Consider the following 14,749-nt stretch of genomic DNA (forward strand, 5'->3'; position numbering starts at 1 on the left):
GTATATTAGATATTCACATTACATTTTGAGACAGTGGCAACATGACAGTTATGATGTAGCAACAAAACAATTTTATGGTTGGGGGTCACTACACCATAAGGAACTGTATTAAAGGGCCACAGCATTAGGGCGGTTGAGAACCACTTCCATACAGACAATTACGTCTAAGACTTTGCTTCATTGTTGGATCCTAAGGAGGTCTTATCCTCCAGTGGTTACGATTCATTCATTTTAAATGCAATTGCTTTTCTTTTTTTATAGGATACCACAGACTATGTTGCCTACGTAGCTAAAGATCCAGTCAACCAACGAGGTATGGAAAAATAACTTCTGGGTTTTCAAAAGAGCCATTAGGTACCAACTCTAAAAACCAATGGTTATTTCTAATGTACATAATAATGACTGTCGCACAGAGCAGTGGTGCACCATCACTCTAAGAAAAGTATGTAAATCTGAATTGGAAATAAGTAATCCTGACAGCTGAGAAAAGTGGAAAAATTCACAGGCAGTATTTAAACCCCAGTCACTTGAAAGATTCACAAACTAAAAAGCTTATGAAAAAAGAAGCTGTATTGGTTATGGTAGTGGGGCTCCCATATCCCTGGGCGATAAAGAAATTGCACATAAAACTCAATGAGGCATTGGGGTGTGTGTGTGTGTGTGTGTGTGTGTGTGTGTGTGTGTGTGTGTGTGTATGCACTTGCTGCTGAAGAGCCTAGAATGTTCTTTGAATTTGAGTACGTGGCTTTTTCTTTCTTTCTTTCTTTTCTTTTCTTTTTCTTTCTTTTTTTTTTTTTTTTGAGGCAAGGCTGGTCTTAAACTCATCACTATGTAGCTGAGGATAACCTTGAATTTCTGATCTGTCCCTCTTGCCTTCACCTCCTGAGTGGGATTCCATGCCCAGCTTTATGTAGTGCTGGGGCTAGTCAGTGGGGCTGTGGGTGCTAGGTAAGCCCTGCCTGCCTTTAGGTCTCAGCGCCAATGCCTCTTCTTTTGAGAGGCCGTCTGCTGCCACACGTCCTTCCTCTAATCACGTGCTCCCTACACCCATCTTGACACCGTGTTTCTCTTCTTATGAACAAGCCACACTTGGCTGCCTGCTTTTCTCTCGTGCTTGTCTGAATGTTTCTCGTTCTTTCTGTCAGGCTGAGACCTCTCCTATCTATCTTACTGCTGTTTCTCAGACACTCTTCACAACGGCTCAGGCACGGATGATGCACAGAAACTATGTTTTGACTGACTGAGTGGAGGAGTCGAACGGATGTCTCGTCCTAGGGTATAACGAGGCTGCCTAAGAAACGCATCTGCTGGCCATGCTTTGAGCCAAGGGCCTGAGGTTCCTTAGAAGGTTTGACCTCTCTGAACAGACAGGGTTGGCACCGTTTTACATCCTTAACTCTGAGGCATTCAGACTCTGCTGAGAGGTGCGCTTAGGCCAGTTTCCTTTAAGTAGAACCTGAGACTTGGGGGACTTCTGCCACCCTAGTGATGGAATTTGTCCCCAAATAATTGATTTAACATGGTGTGGTATTTGGCAATTGAAAAAAAAAACTCTCACTCGCAGAAGTGGAAATGTGCGTGGCGCGCTCAGAAGCACAACTACAGACAGACTGCATATGGAGGAAGGAAGACACTCCACCAGGGCAGACGAGAAAGCCCTAATAAGCAGGGGCTTGATCTCGTGGGCAGATGCGTAGAGGTGCTGTTTGCAAAGCAGAGCTCTACAAAGACTGGTCTGGAAGGCTGTGATAGGGTGCATTCAGGGAGAAAGTGGAGCCATGGACACAGTGTGACTGTCAGGGTGAAATTATGAGAAAAAGCCCTCATTGGTACAGGGCTTGGCACATAGGAGATGCTTGGCAATCGCTTGCCCAGAAGGACACGATCCTGCAGATGTGGAAAGGAAAGAGCAGGTGCCAGACACTTTAAAATAGCCCATTGAAACTGAGTCACTCTGAGCTGTGTAATGGTGAGCGAGTGGCTATGAGTTGACAGAGCCGAGCACGGGGAAGGTGCGAGCGAGGAGCCACCCAGCTAACTGCTTGCTGTGTTTGGGAAGACCTGTAAATAACATTTGTCTTCCTACCATAGGAAGCACACATATGGAAGGTAGATTGCCACAAATACGAGGCCGGTCTTAGCCACGTGCTGTGCTCCAGGACAGTCTGGGTTACAGACTGAGACCTGCTACCCCATTCTTATTTTTAAGGATAAAGGAAAGCATCTGGAATCCAGATGGGAATTTGCCTGGATATCTGTCCCTGTCTTAGTTTGATTCTTTGTGGCTATGATCAAATACCCTAGTAGAGCAACTTAAGGGAGAAGGGGTTTCTTCTGGCCCCCTGCTTACCGGTGGCTGTCATGGCAGGTAGTATCACTTCGGTCATCAGGAAGCAGGGAGTGGTGAATGTATGCTTGCTGCTCACTTCCTTTTCTCTCTATGTACAGTCCAGGATCCCAGCCAGGGAACGGAGCCATCATCGTGGCTGGGGCTTCCCCCCCTCAGTTAATACAATCAAGATAGTTCACCTACACGCATGCCCAGAAGCCACCTGCCAGGTTGTCAAGTTGATAGTTGGCAGAAACGTTAGGGTCAAGTGGATATCTGTAGACATGTTGTTGCTTTTGCTCTTGGGTCAACTCTAGTGAGGAGTTCAAAGGTCAGAGTTAGGCGTGGAGAGGAAGGGCCGTGTCTTGATTAATTAAGTGAATCCAGCAGAAAACATTGTAATACAACATGTTCATTCAGAAAGGTCCTTCTGCGCTGAGGGGCTTAGTTGATCTGGGTTGTGTGAAGGAGCCCACAGGATCACAGCATGTGGGTTTTGGGAGCGTGTTCTTGAGCACTATTGACTGAGGTCGTGCATGAGTCCAGAGGATTCAGTTTGCTTTTTAATTTATCAGCTTGCTATTATAGGCAAAGAGCAAGGCAGAAATCGGAAAGACTGGGTGAAACGATGTTTCCCCCATTTCAGTGTGTGAGATGATAGATTGATTCAAATCCTCAAGCCTCAGTGAACTGGCCTGTATTGTTTGTTTGTTTGTTTGTTTGTTTTTTGGTTTTTTTTTTTGTATGTTCACACAGATGTGCCATGGAGGTCAGAGGACAATTAGTGAGGGTCATTTTCTCCTTCTACCATAGGGTGCCCAGGAATTGAGCTCAGGTGACTAATCAGACTTGACAGCGGCCACCTTTACCTGCTGAGCCATCTTGCCAGACCACAGTTATCTTTTAAGTATAGATTCTGGTGTTTTGGAATAAATTACAGAAAAGACCTAGAAAGCACATTTGTTTTTTCTTTCACCTTTCTTTTCTCAGGAAAACAGGTCTATCAGAACAGATAACTTAAGAGTCATAGAATGATTTTTCCTGGGTTTAAAATTTAGTTATTTCCCCATCATTTGTTCCCTCCTTTCCTGTCCTGTGTATCTACAGAGAAGAACCACCACAGCTTTTGGGTACACACACACACAAACACACACACAAACACACACACACACACACACACACACACACACACACACACACACACCTAACTAATTGCATCCTAATTCGAAAAAGGTGAGCTAACTGATATGGAGGAAAAGTATGCAGAGACTCTTGCCAAGTTATCTCTTGGAAGGGACAGACAGAACCTGTAGGGCATGCATAGGAGAGGAAGGGCATCAGAGGAACCAGAACTTTCTCAGGGTCTGTACTCAGGATTTGGGCAGCTGAAAGAGCAGTATAATGCGACAACTGTGTGTGTGGCTGGTGAGGCCTTCCGGAAAGCTGGGGCTTCAGAGAAGGAAAACAAGGAGCCTCAGGGGAAAGATGGGCCAGAAAAGGACTGTAGAGAATGGAGAAAGCCCGGAGCTCACTGGGTACCAGCAAAGATTCTGAGCTTTAAAGGAAGCGTTATGCCTTCTGCCCTTGCACTGCAGTTGTAGAATGGTGCTGCTTCTTGCAGTTGTATCTACAGTGACAGCAGAGAGCAGAAAAGCAGTTCTGGGGTCTCGGATTCCAATTCAGATAAGGTCTCATTGGTTCTAGACAAAGGTCATTAATGGTCTAAGTTGCCTAGAGGATGAAGGGACCAAATCTGTGCGCTAGCGGTGCCTGGCGAGCACTTACACGGAAGGGTTGATGAAGGAATAGGATTTGCATGTCCCTGGGGAGCTCGGTGAGATAACGTATGCAGTCCAATAGCTCAGTGCCTGGCCCCCGGCTCCTCCCTGCTGCCTAGCACCGTCCAGCAGGGAATTGTAGTGAAGTTGCCATTAAGGAGATAGAGACTCTTGTCAATAGGCAAAGGACAAACCGTGCAACAGAGAAACAAAGCAAAGAAAAGCAGCTGCCGTGTCTAAGCAGATGTGCCTAAGACTTTGGCTCCAGTGAAGAGACAGGAAGGGGGTGCGGTGGTGGTGGTGGTGGGGTAGTTAGGCTTTTTAGTTAGAACTCAGAAAAGCAGAAGGCTTAGCAATAGAGATCTGCAAACAGCCGCACGGAGGGAGAGACTCCCAGGGGGCTACAGGTAGAGGAACTTCTGGGGGCTACATTATTTTTTAAGGAGTTAATTATCTCTTCTGTCTGCTCAGCTTATCTCCCGCTTTCCTGAGGGCTGGTCTGCTGACCAGGTGACCAGGTGATTGGTAGGCCCAGTTGGATTCAGTACTATACAATGCTCTAGTCACCGGGGTGTGTGGAAATGCCATGTGTCCACCCGGATTCTGTTCCGCAGGCCAGGAGAAAGTAGCTTTCCCTTCATGGGCCTCGATACGGCCCTGATACCGCCACCTTTTCACCTGGTAAATGAGAGGTGAAGCCCAAAAACTCACCATGGATGGGCATCTGCCCTTAATGCCGCTGTAGTGCCCAATGCCAGCCAGGAACAGGTCTTGAGGGATGGGGGGGGGAGCTAGAGGGAGGGGAGGGAGACCCAGAGAGTGAAGAGGAGGAGGAGGAGAGGGGAGGAAGAGGAAAAGAGGAAACAAGAACCAGCTGCATGTGCAGGGTTGGGCAAACTAGAATTTCCTCACCTACAGAGGAATCCAGGAGAGAGGAGAGGTCAGAGGAGAAGGGGAGCAAGTCAGACAAGAATCATCTTCTTAGGAGGAGGAGGAGGAACACTTTCTCCCAGAGAGGACACCAGGATGGTCACACACTGAGTAGTAAGGGGACTGAAGGAAAGGTGGGAGCCAGATAGCAAGGGTGAGGAGGAAAACATGGCTGACAGGAAGTGGAGGTGGGCACAGGGTTTCCTGCTAATATTCCTCAGTGTGCCACCCACGGATACCTAGTTCGACTTTTCCATCCAGAACAAGCTGGTATCATATTTTCCTATCTTGGCTAAGGCCCTTTGATGAACACTTCAGTTTATGAACGGCCTTCTTAGTAGAGAAGGCAAGTTCCAGTAAAAGTGTCAGTGGCAAGTCCAGCCTTCTGTAGCTGCTATTTGGGGAAGTCCACGCCGTCCTCCGCTCTCCAAAGCCGTGGCAGGTTTTCATATTTTGTCTGAATTTAGCCTGAGAAGAGGCCTCAGTTTACCTGGACTATTTGTGTACAGAAAGGCGGGGGTCTGATTATTGAAAGAGAATTGTAAAACCAATGCCCCAAGCAGAGAAAGCTAACCTAAATAGACCGGCTAGCTTATATTTATGGTTATAATGTACACAGGCTGCTGTCTGTGAATCTACTGTTGTTTTTTGAGTCTTTGGCTCCTGGAGGCATGTGCTACTCCATTTGCATCCCACGGCACCATCTGGTGGATGATCTGGGGTACTGACCTTTATTTCTAGATCTAATTTTAGACAAAGGTTGGGCCTTATGAAAAAACGAACAGCCTGCTAGCAGAGAGTGGTGGTGCATGCCCTTAATATCCGCACTCAGGAGGCAGCGGCAGGGGGATCTCTGTGAGTGGAGGGCAGCCTCTCTACAGAGCGAGTCCCAGGACAACCGGGGGTATATGGTGAGATCTTGGAGGAGATGTGCCGCTGGGGGTGGGCTTTGAGGTTTCAAAAGCTCACACCACTCTCAGTTATCTCTCTCTTCCTGGTGCTGCTTGTGGACCAAGATGTGAGCCCTCAGGTAACCGTGTCAATGCCGCGTGCCGCCTGCTTGCTGCCACACTCCTAGCCATGATGGTCATGGACTCAGCCACCGAGAAACTTAAAGAAACAAAACTTCATGAAAAGCCTTCTACCCACTAAGAGTAATCTTCACTCTTTTGTGTCATAGTACTGTTAGGAACCCATGTGAAGGGATTTGCTATGATTCCTAGTACGCCCTCTGTCCCTTACTGACGCAGGTAGGACTGTGGGCGTGGGAAAGAAAGCAGGCCTACAGCGACTCCCGATGTGCACAGCAAAGCTCAGTCTGCCATGGCTGTTTGGATGTCACCAAGAATCACTCTCTGCCTGAGGACATGGAACCTCTTATGTGGTCTTTCTTTGCCTAGTAGTTGCAGATGGGCTAGTTCCTGACCAAGATTTCTGGTTTGACATTTTTGTGTGTGACTCACGGCCTATTCCTAAGCTGCTGCCCTGTGATTAAACTACGAGGGAGCTCACAGCACAGCACTGTCAAAATATGGGTGTTTCCTAAGAGGAGGTGGGCATGGCACCGGTCTAGGGCCAGCCTGCCATTTTCATGGAGAGAGACAGGTGCCCTTTCCTTTTTCTTTCTGTTTCTCTTTTCTTTCTATTCAGTCTTCTTTTAAAAGTAGTAGGCAAGCAACAGGGTAACCAAAACAAAGCAGAAAATTATTTTGGAGACTCTGCCTATGAACAGACAAAACCAAAACTTCTAGGCGTTCAAGTCAGAGAAGCTGAAAAAAAAAAAAGCCAAAGCATTTTAAAGTGTGCTCAAGTGGCAGGGGGTGGGGGGTGGGCAATTGGGTTAATTCTTCCTTGTGCCCAGATTTCTTGTCCTGTTCCTTAGAGGGCTTAGTCTATTATGAAAAATACATGCTAGGCTTTCTCCAAAGTAAAGAAGTAGCCTGGCCCATTGTCCCTGTAAGTGAGGACCTTGTCATGGGGAGTAGAGTCATGGCTACTTTTCTATCGCTGTTACAAAACACATCATCAAAGCAACTGCGAAAGAAAGAGTTTGTGGAGGATTTAGTTTCCGAGGGCAAGTCCGTGATCATCCCGGTTGGGAGCATGGCAGCAGCAGGCATGGCATGGCACTGGCGCAGTAGCTGAGAGCTCACATCATGATCCACAAGCACAGGGCACCAAAAGCTACCTGGCATGGCTCCTGAAACCTCCACCCGCACCCCCCCCCCAAGTGATGCACCTCCTCCAGCAAGGCCACACCTCTTAATCCTTCCCAAAGAGTTCCACCAACTTGAGATGTCATCCAAGTACGTGAGCCTATGGGGGACATTCTCATTCAAGCCACCGCGAGTAGCACACATCCGGGGTTACACAGGTGGTGGCATGACTGGAGTGTGAACTTGCCTCTTTTTCACAGAGTGCTTCAGTAACCCACTTTCTTATCTCACTCACAGAAGCTCAGTGCTGGTGGACCACTCCCCCCCCCACCCAGTCTTCCTCATCTTTATATCTTGACATCTTTTCAACCCAAAGGGAAAAAAAAGTTCTATTTTGCAATCATTCTTGTCTTGGTTTCGTTTTAAATTAAGCCATGTATATATGAGTTTAGAAATAAACAAGAAAACCTCAAGTAAACCTTTTTATAAAATGCAAAATAACTTGCCTCCCTCCTTCGGCAGAGCACATCTCAAAGGGTGCTTGTCACTTCTCAGTGTATGAGACTTGGCCAGGAAGGAGAGACTTCTATTTCCTCAAGCAATGCAAGCAATTATTTATCATTTAGTTCTTTCTTCAATAAGCTCCACAACCATTTCTCACAGATTAATATTGATGGAATAACTCAAATAATCATTCAACAAAATATTCTTTTTTTAGATTTATTTATTTTATGTATATGAGTACATTGTCTTCATGCACACCAGAAGAGAGCACCAGATCTCATTAGAGATGGCTGTGAACCACCATGTGGTTGCTGGGTATTGAACTCAGGACCCCTGAAAAAGCAGACAGTGCTCTTAACTGCTGAGCCATCTTTCCAACCCCAGCAACAAAATATTCTTAAAGCAACTTCTATGTGTTTTTTACCCTAAAAAGCTCCAGTAAAGAAAAATATAGAGCCAATGTAAAATGGCAGTAAAGAGAGACCAAATATTTTCTGAGAGTAGAAATTATGTAAATTTAAAGATATTTTGAGTTTTCAAAATTATTATTAGCTCCTAAGTATGCTTTAGGATCCAAGAACACATTTCTCCTGAAGGTGTTCAGAGGCATAAATCTTTTCAATAAATGTGTGGAAAGATAAATATATGTTTTCTCACAATTGTGAGCACTGAGATTCTCTATGGATAGATAAAACCTTTACACACAACACACGACACACACACACACACACACACACACACACACACACACACACTGGCATGAAAACAGACGGGAGACTGTGGGGAGGGATGAGACTGGTGAGCAACGGATGGGGAAGGAAGACTGAAGGAAGAAATGGGAGGCCTTGACTGTGGTCACATTATGTGGTGCCCTTGAAGGAAGCTGTGTGGACCCAGCAGTATGCACAACACATGCACACTGCTAAAATATTAAAAGAAAGATTCAGATTTATCAGATTCAGATAAAATATATAAGTTAGTAAAATCATCCAAAAGGCAGGTTAATTCTGGGATGAGAATATGGGAGATCCCTGGAGTTATTGTCAACCTGGAGTTAAGAAATACTGTTACCGCGGGGTGGTGGCGGCGCAGGCCTTGAATCCCAGCACTTGGGAGGCAGAGGCAGGTGGATCTCTGTGAGTTTGAGACCAGCCTGGTCTACAGTGCGAGTTCCAGGACAGTCAGGGATACACAGAGAAACCCTGTCTCAAAGAAGGGCAAAACACACAAAACAAAAACTAGTTACAGATTCTACTGTGCCTCCTTGCCTTCCAGCTCCGGGGGCTGTTGGAGTGAATGGCTTTCTACATTCAGATGTATGACGTCTGTCCCAAAGCTCACACTGCAGATTGGAACAGTTAAAGGTCTCACAGACCTCTTTCCTTCCATAGATTTCCTTGTGGTTAATTTGTTGCAGTGATAAAGTAACAATAAGGAACACCCGGATGGTCTTCCCAGTGCTTCATCTAATTCCTTACCTGCCACTTTCTCTCCCTTTCCTAGTCTCAGAAAATACCTCACTTCCAACAGCAACAGCATTCTCACACATGTTAAGCTGCTATCAAACCTTCCCTCATTACCTCACTTCTTTAAACTATCCAAATATTCTGCATTTTTATCTTTTAATTCTCATAGGACCTCCCCCCCCCCCATCTTTTAAACCTTCTTGCTAGTATTGATTCTGTCTATAAATTAGCCTAAGTATTCTTCCTGAGTCATCCTTAGGAAAGCTCAGGTAATTAACTCTCCATATTGCAAGGCCCTAAGCATGACACACACTAACCAAGTTGAGAATGATGTCACAGCTGGATGCAGTTGCTGCAATTTCAGTACCTGGACATGGATGCAGAGAAGATCAGGAGGCAAGGTCATCTACCGAGGGGTGGTAGCTCGCCTGTGCTGCATGAGACAAGAAGGCAGTTGCATATGGCAACATAGTAACACCCGATTTGTTTGTGGTGACATGCTGTTAACTGCTTCTATCTAGTGAGAGCTAGCCTTAGTTGTCTGCTTTTATGAGACTACATCTGGTAAAACCCTCACTATCTTCTGGTAGTGCCACCTCCACCAAATCTGGAATTTAAGTCTTAGTGCAAAGTTCTTCAGTGGGGTTGCAGTGAGGCTCCTCGCCCACATCACTGGTTCACAGCAGCAAAGGCAAGACAAAGGGCAAGTAGAGACGGGGTCTCCTCACACCTGTGTCCTCACCAGCCACTCCTTAGGGGACAGGCTTGGGAATTACTTTTTGTTCCTGTCTTCTGTAATCTACCATGCAACACAGCCTCAAACCTGGCTTTCCTATATGACTACAGCCCTTCTCAACTCCTGTACTGGATTCAGGAGCTAGCATGTAGCTGGTAGTAATATCGTTTACTCAAGACTGTCTTACAGGCAGAATGCTGGCTCAGTGGCAAGGATGCCTGCTACCAAGCCGAACCCTAAATATCTGCCTTAATACCAAAATTACTAAGTTTTTCTTTTTTAAAACAGTTTTCCTCTGTGTAGCCTTGGCTGTCCTAGAATTCACTCTGTAGACCAGGCTGGCCTCAAACTGACTTACCTCTGCCTCCTGAGTGCTAGGGTTTAAAGGTGTGCACTACCACACCTGGCTCAAGATTTCTAAATGTTTATATATGTAGATTTTGAGTATTTTTTCTTGTTGGTTCATATGGAATATGGAGTTTGATAATGCTATTTCAGAAATGAAGTGAGTTTTTAAGCCTGATTTTTTTTTAATGCAACTACTTATTCATGTTCTGGAACTATTATTGATTTTGTGTAATGTTCTCACCATACTTAATTTTTAATGTGTCTCCTTACAGCGTGCCACATACTCGAGTGTCATAGCGGAACAGCCCAAGATGTCATAAGTACCATAGGGCAGGCTTTTGAACTCCGGTTCAAACAGTACTTGAAAAATCCTTCCTTGAACACATGGGAAAGGTCAGTCAAGAGTTCCATAATTATTTAACTTTCTGTCTTTCTGACTATTTAAAGCATTACTGTGATGGGAGGGTAGGTGGTGCATGCCTTGATCCCAGCACTTGGGAGTCAGAGGCAAGTGGGAGCCCTGTGAGTTCAAGGCCAGCCTGGTCTATGCAGCACATTTCAGGCCAGTCAAGACTGCACAGTGAAGCCCTGTTTAAAAACAAAACACCAAAAAAAGTACTATGATGTTTTGAAGGTCACTAATGAAGTGATTTTTTTCCCCTTACAAGTAACAGTTTCAGTACAAAAATAAGCGAGAGATTTACTTTTCTTCCACTCGTGTTTATCCATATATTCTTCTGACCCTAAATGTCGGAAGGAATCGACCCTGTGTCTCCAGTGTTATACAAAACTATGAATTGATAGAGTTATAAAATAATAACTGTTAACATGTTTCTGAGATTTTTCTTTAACCTTGGATCTTGTGCACACTAGTAAAAACCAAACTAAAACCAAAGAGTAAAACGATAAGAATCAAAGCTCTCTGCAGGGGTCTGTGAGCTGCTGCTGGGCACTGAAGGTGGTTGTAGTGTGTGGGGTGAAGCAGATGGGGCCCAAGGAGCGCGTGTTTCCGTCTGAGGCCACGGAAGCTGATTCTTTCAGGCCACCAAGTTCACTGCTCAAGTAATGAAATTCTTGGGTATTTTAAATGTACCCTTCTCCAAATTGTCATCTTGAGTATCAACAAGCACCGGGTTTGGTGATCCCTCTTTCTGAGGTAGGTCATCCAGAGCAACAAAGCAAAGGGGTACCAGGAGCCTTGGTGACAAGTTTTACCCATGATTATATGTGGGCTTTGATCTTTTAAAACCTACTATACTTGGGATTTTTTTTTTCATGCCTCTACCCTCCTTCCCACCTGCTACCCTAGGTAGGAGAGAAAGAAGGTCCATAAGGGCAGGAGGAGACCTTTTTAGACTCAGTTCCTTGGGCTGGTTCTACTCTTCACTGTCAGGATTCCAGAAGACCCGTTAAATAGCAAATCAGAGATTCAGGAAAAGCGACTGCAACCAAAGCAGCTGGAACCAAGAAGTGTTTTCTGGAGCGTTCCTCTCTAGGAGCATCTCAAAGTGGAGCAGTGAACAACCTGCTGATGAGAAGCAATGCAGAAGCCAAGGCTCTATTTTTGGGGTTTTATTTATCTACTCTTAGAATCTGTACCAGAATGTTTATCAACTGCAAGAGGCAGTTCCTTTTCTAGTGGACAAACATCACAAGTCCTCTCACAAAGTCTGTTTCCAGCAAACATCACGTGCCCTCACACCAATCTGTTTCCCATCCCACACTTGAGATCAAGACAAAAACGCGTTTACATTTACTACAATGATACACAGTCATGTGGGTTGGTAGAGTTAGATCATTCCAAAGAGAAGTGACTCGGCTTGGGAAGATGGCTCAGCGGGCAAAAGTGTTCAGCACTCAAGTCTGCTGACCTGAGTTCTGATGTCAGGAACCCAAGTGAAAAGGTGGATGTCGTATCATGCATCTGCCATCCCAAACTCCTTTGGTGAGATGGGAGTTAGAAACAGAAGCTAGCATGGAGTCCACAGTGAAACAGCGGAAATAAGAGCCGTGCATTCAAAACAAGAATGAAGGCAAAAACTGACTCCCTCAAAGTTGTCCTCTGACCTCCACATGTGTGACACACACACACACACACACACACACACACACACACACACACACGTCTGCTTTTAATCACATTGTCCCCTGCCTCTTCTACATGCATGCAAAATCATAAAGAGATTTGCTTTGCATTATTCTTTTTATAAGACACTTTTGTGGGCTGCCTTGCCTGGCCTCAGTGGATGAGGAGGAGCTCGGTCCTGATGCTACTTGATGTGGTGGGATGGGTTGGTAGAAGGGAGGGGCTCCTCTTTTCGGAGGACAAAGGGAGGGGAATAGAAGGGAGAGGGTTTGAAAGAGGGACCAATGAGGAGAGGAGGGAGGGGGCTACAATTGGAAATATATAAATTTAAAAAATATACTTGTTAATTCCAATTTGGAAGAAAAGCCAGTTTTTGCTAAATGTTTTTAACCCTGTTTGAAAATGTAAAACAATTGCATGTTTACAGAGGTCTCCCGCTTGCCGCGTGTGAAGCTAATGTTTCTTTATGAACACCATACTTGTCTAGATTTGTGCAGACAAGACAGATGGCCACAGCACTATTATTATTATTATTATTATTATTATTATTATTATTATTATTATTATTATTATTATTATTCATCTTAGTTTAGTAAACTGGGCCAGGCCCTCTACCCAAAGAACAATATCTAAATGTTCTTTGGCCAAAACATTTCTAAGATGAAGCAATTGAAGTGAACCAGAGACCCACAAAAAGACTTTGTATTTTATAATGCTGTGTTAAAACAGCCTTTTTATTCAGGCACATCATTGTTTACCACCATCATCACTGCTACCATTAACTGCGGAGAAGTGCAGAAGCCTTACCCTTGACACTGTTCCCCGGCTTCTTCCATCTGGGTTATCTGCAGACCTCTAAACAAGCCAGTGTGGCAGGCCAGGCATTTGACATCACTTAAGCACAGCAGTAAACTTAAAACACAGATGCACAGGTTTTCAGGATGATTTGCTTGGCTCTGATCTCTTTGTATCCCTTAGACTTTGATTTTCCATCCAGCCTCTTGGGGCGTCTCTTCTTCCCCTTACAGTGAGGAGGTAAATGTTGATGGCGCATCCGAAGACAGAGATCATGACTATTACAATGCAATCCCAGGGAAGCAGCCACCTGTGGGTGGCATTTCAGATGTGCGGGTCAAGGCTCCAGCTATAGACCAAATGGGTTACTGCCCTATCCGGTGTGAAAAGTTGTGCTATTTGGTAAGTAATGCTTTATTGTTACTGGTACCAGAGGTGTGATTCTGTTCTTACAACTGGAGGGTTCTTAAATGTGAAAGTACCATCTTTCTCAAAAGCGGGGTAAATCACAGTCTACACCAGATTATTTTTATTCCTGACACCCTACCTACAGCTTCTGAAGATGACATCACATCTGTCTTCATCAGGAAAACTAAAACCACCCAATGTACCGCTCTCATCTTTACCTTCTCACTCCCCCCAACGCCCCACCCCCGTCTGCCCAAGCTCTTGCTTCTCTCTTCCTGAGCCACTTTGTTTGAACAGAATCCTCCCCTGCACTCTGACCCTCCCCCAACCCTCATCCCCCTGTCCCCCACCCCTCCCCCCACCAGCCCTGTGGTTTTGTTCTGTCCAGTGTCTGTCTCAGAACCACCGCATTGGTTCCATCTCTTCTGCCTGTGGACAAGCTTTAGCCACTGCAACCCCACCCCACCCCCTTTCCTTCCCACTCCTAGGGACCATTGTCCTTATCCTTGCTCTCACACAGACACTTGGACATCCTAACTCTGCCTGACAGTCAGAGGTAAGTGACTTTCATGTGACTTAATTAAGTCACACTTGTGACTTACTTGCTAAGTGGACTCCTCCCTTTAGCAATCTCTCTCTATTTTTGGACCTGGCGCCTATTGGATGCTGTTCCATGAGTCCCCTTCTGTTGGCTTCCTAAATATTATTTTCTCTCCTCCATGAAACTTTCATTTCTGTTCCCAGGTCCCCCCCTCTCTCTGTCCAACATTTTTTATTATGGTTGAAATAATCCTACAGTGAACCCTCACATGTACAATGTTTGACTCATTGCATTTGTTTTATCGAATGGGTTGACACATGATCCATCTTGAATTTTTTTGCATATTTGTATATGGTGTGTGTGTGTGTGTGTGTGTGTGTGTGTGTGTGTGTGTGTGTGATCATAGGTGTGTGAGCACTCAAGGAGGCCAGGGGCTCATGCCCATCACACATCACTGGATTTACTTAGGCAAGGTCTTTTGCCGGTTCACCTAGCCAAGCACCCAGCTCGATCAAGGGGTTCTCTCTCCCTCTTCCTGTGTGTTGGGATTGATGGGAGCTGTGTGGCATTTGTGTGGGTGCTGGGGATCTGAACCACAACCCTTGGGCTTTTCTGGAAAGCTTTTATCCACTGAGCTTCCGCCCTACCTATTTCTGATACTTTCAAAAGCAA

At 45.3% G+C, this 14,749-nt stretch overlaps 1 protein-coding gene across 1 annotated transcript in view; it reads left to right on the forward strand.

The window, feature by feature from the left end:
* The window catches only part of SHC4 (SHC adaptor protein 4), a gene marked incomplete at its 3' end in the record, with an annotated part of 93,560 nt that overhangs the window by 59,275 nt on the left and 19,536 nt on the right, over nt 1-14,749 (forward strand). The window contains exons 6-8 of the mRNA XM_084775506.1: nt 262-313; nt 10,520-10,640; nt 13,362-13,530. Of these exons, the coding sequence (XP_084631632.1) occupies nt 262-313; nt 10,520-10,640; nt 13,362-13,530 (342 nt within the window). The remainder of the gene's footprint in view (nt 1-261; nt 314-10,519; nt 10,641-13,361; nt 13,531-14,749) is intronic.

The sequence above is a fragment of the Acomys minous genome (genome assembly GCF_964271855.1).
Source record: "Acomys minous genome assembly, chromosome: 3".
NCBI lineage: Eukaryota > Metazoa > Chordata > Mammalia > Rodentia > Muridae > Acomys > Acomys minous.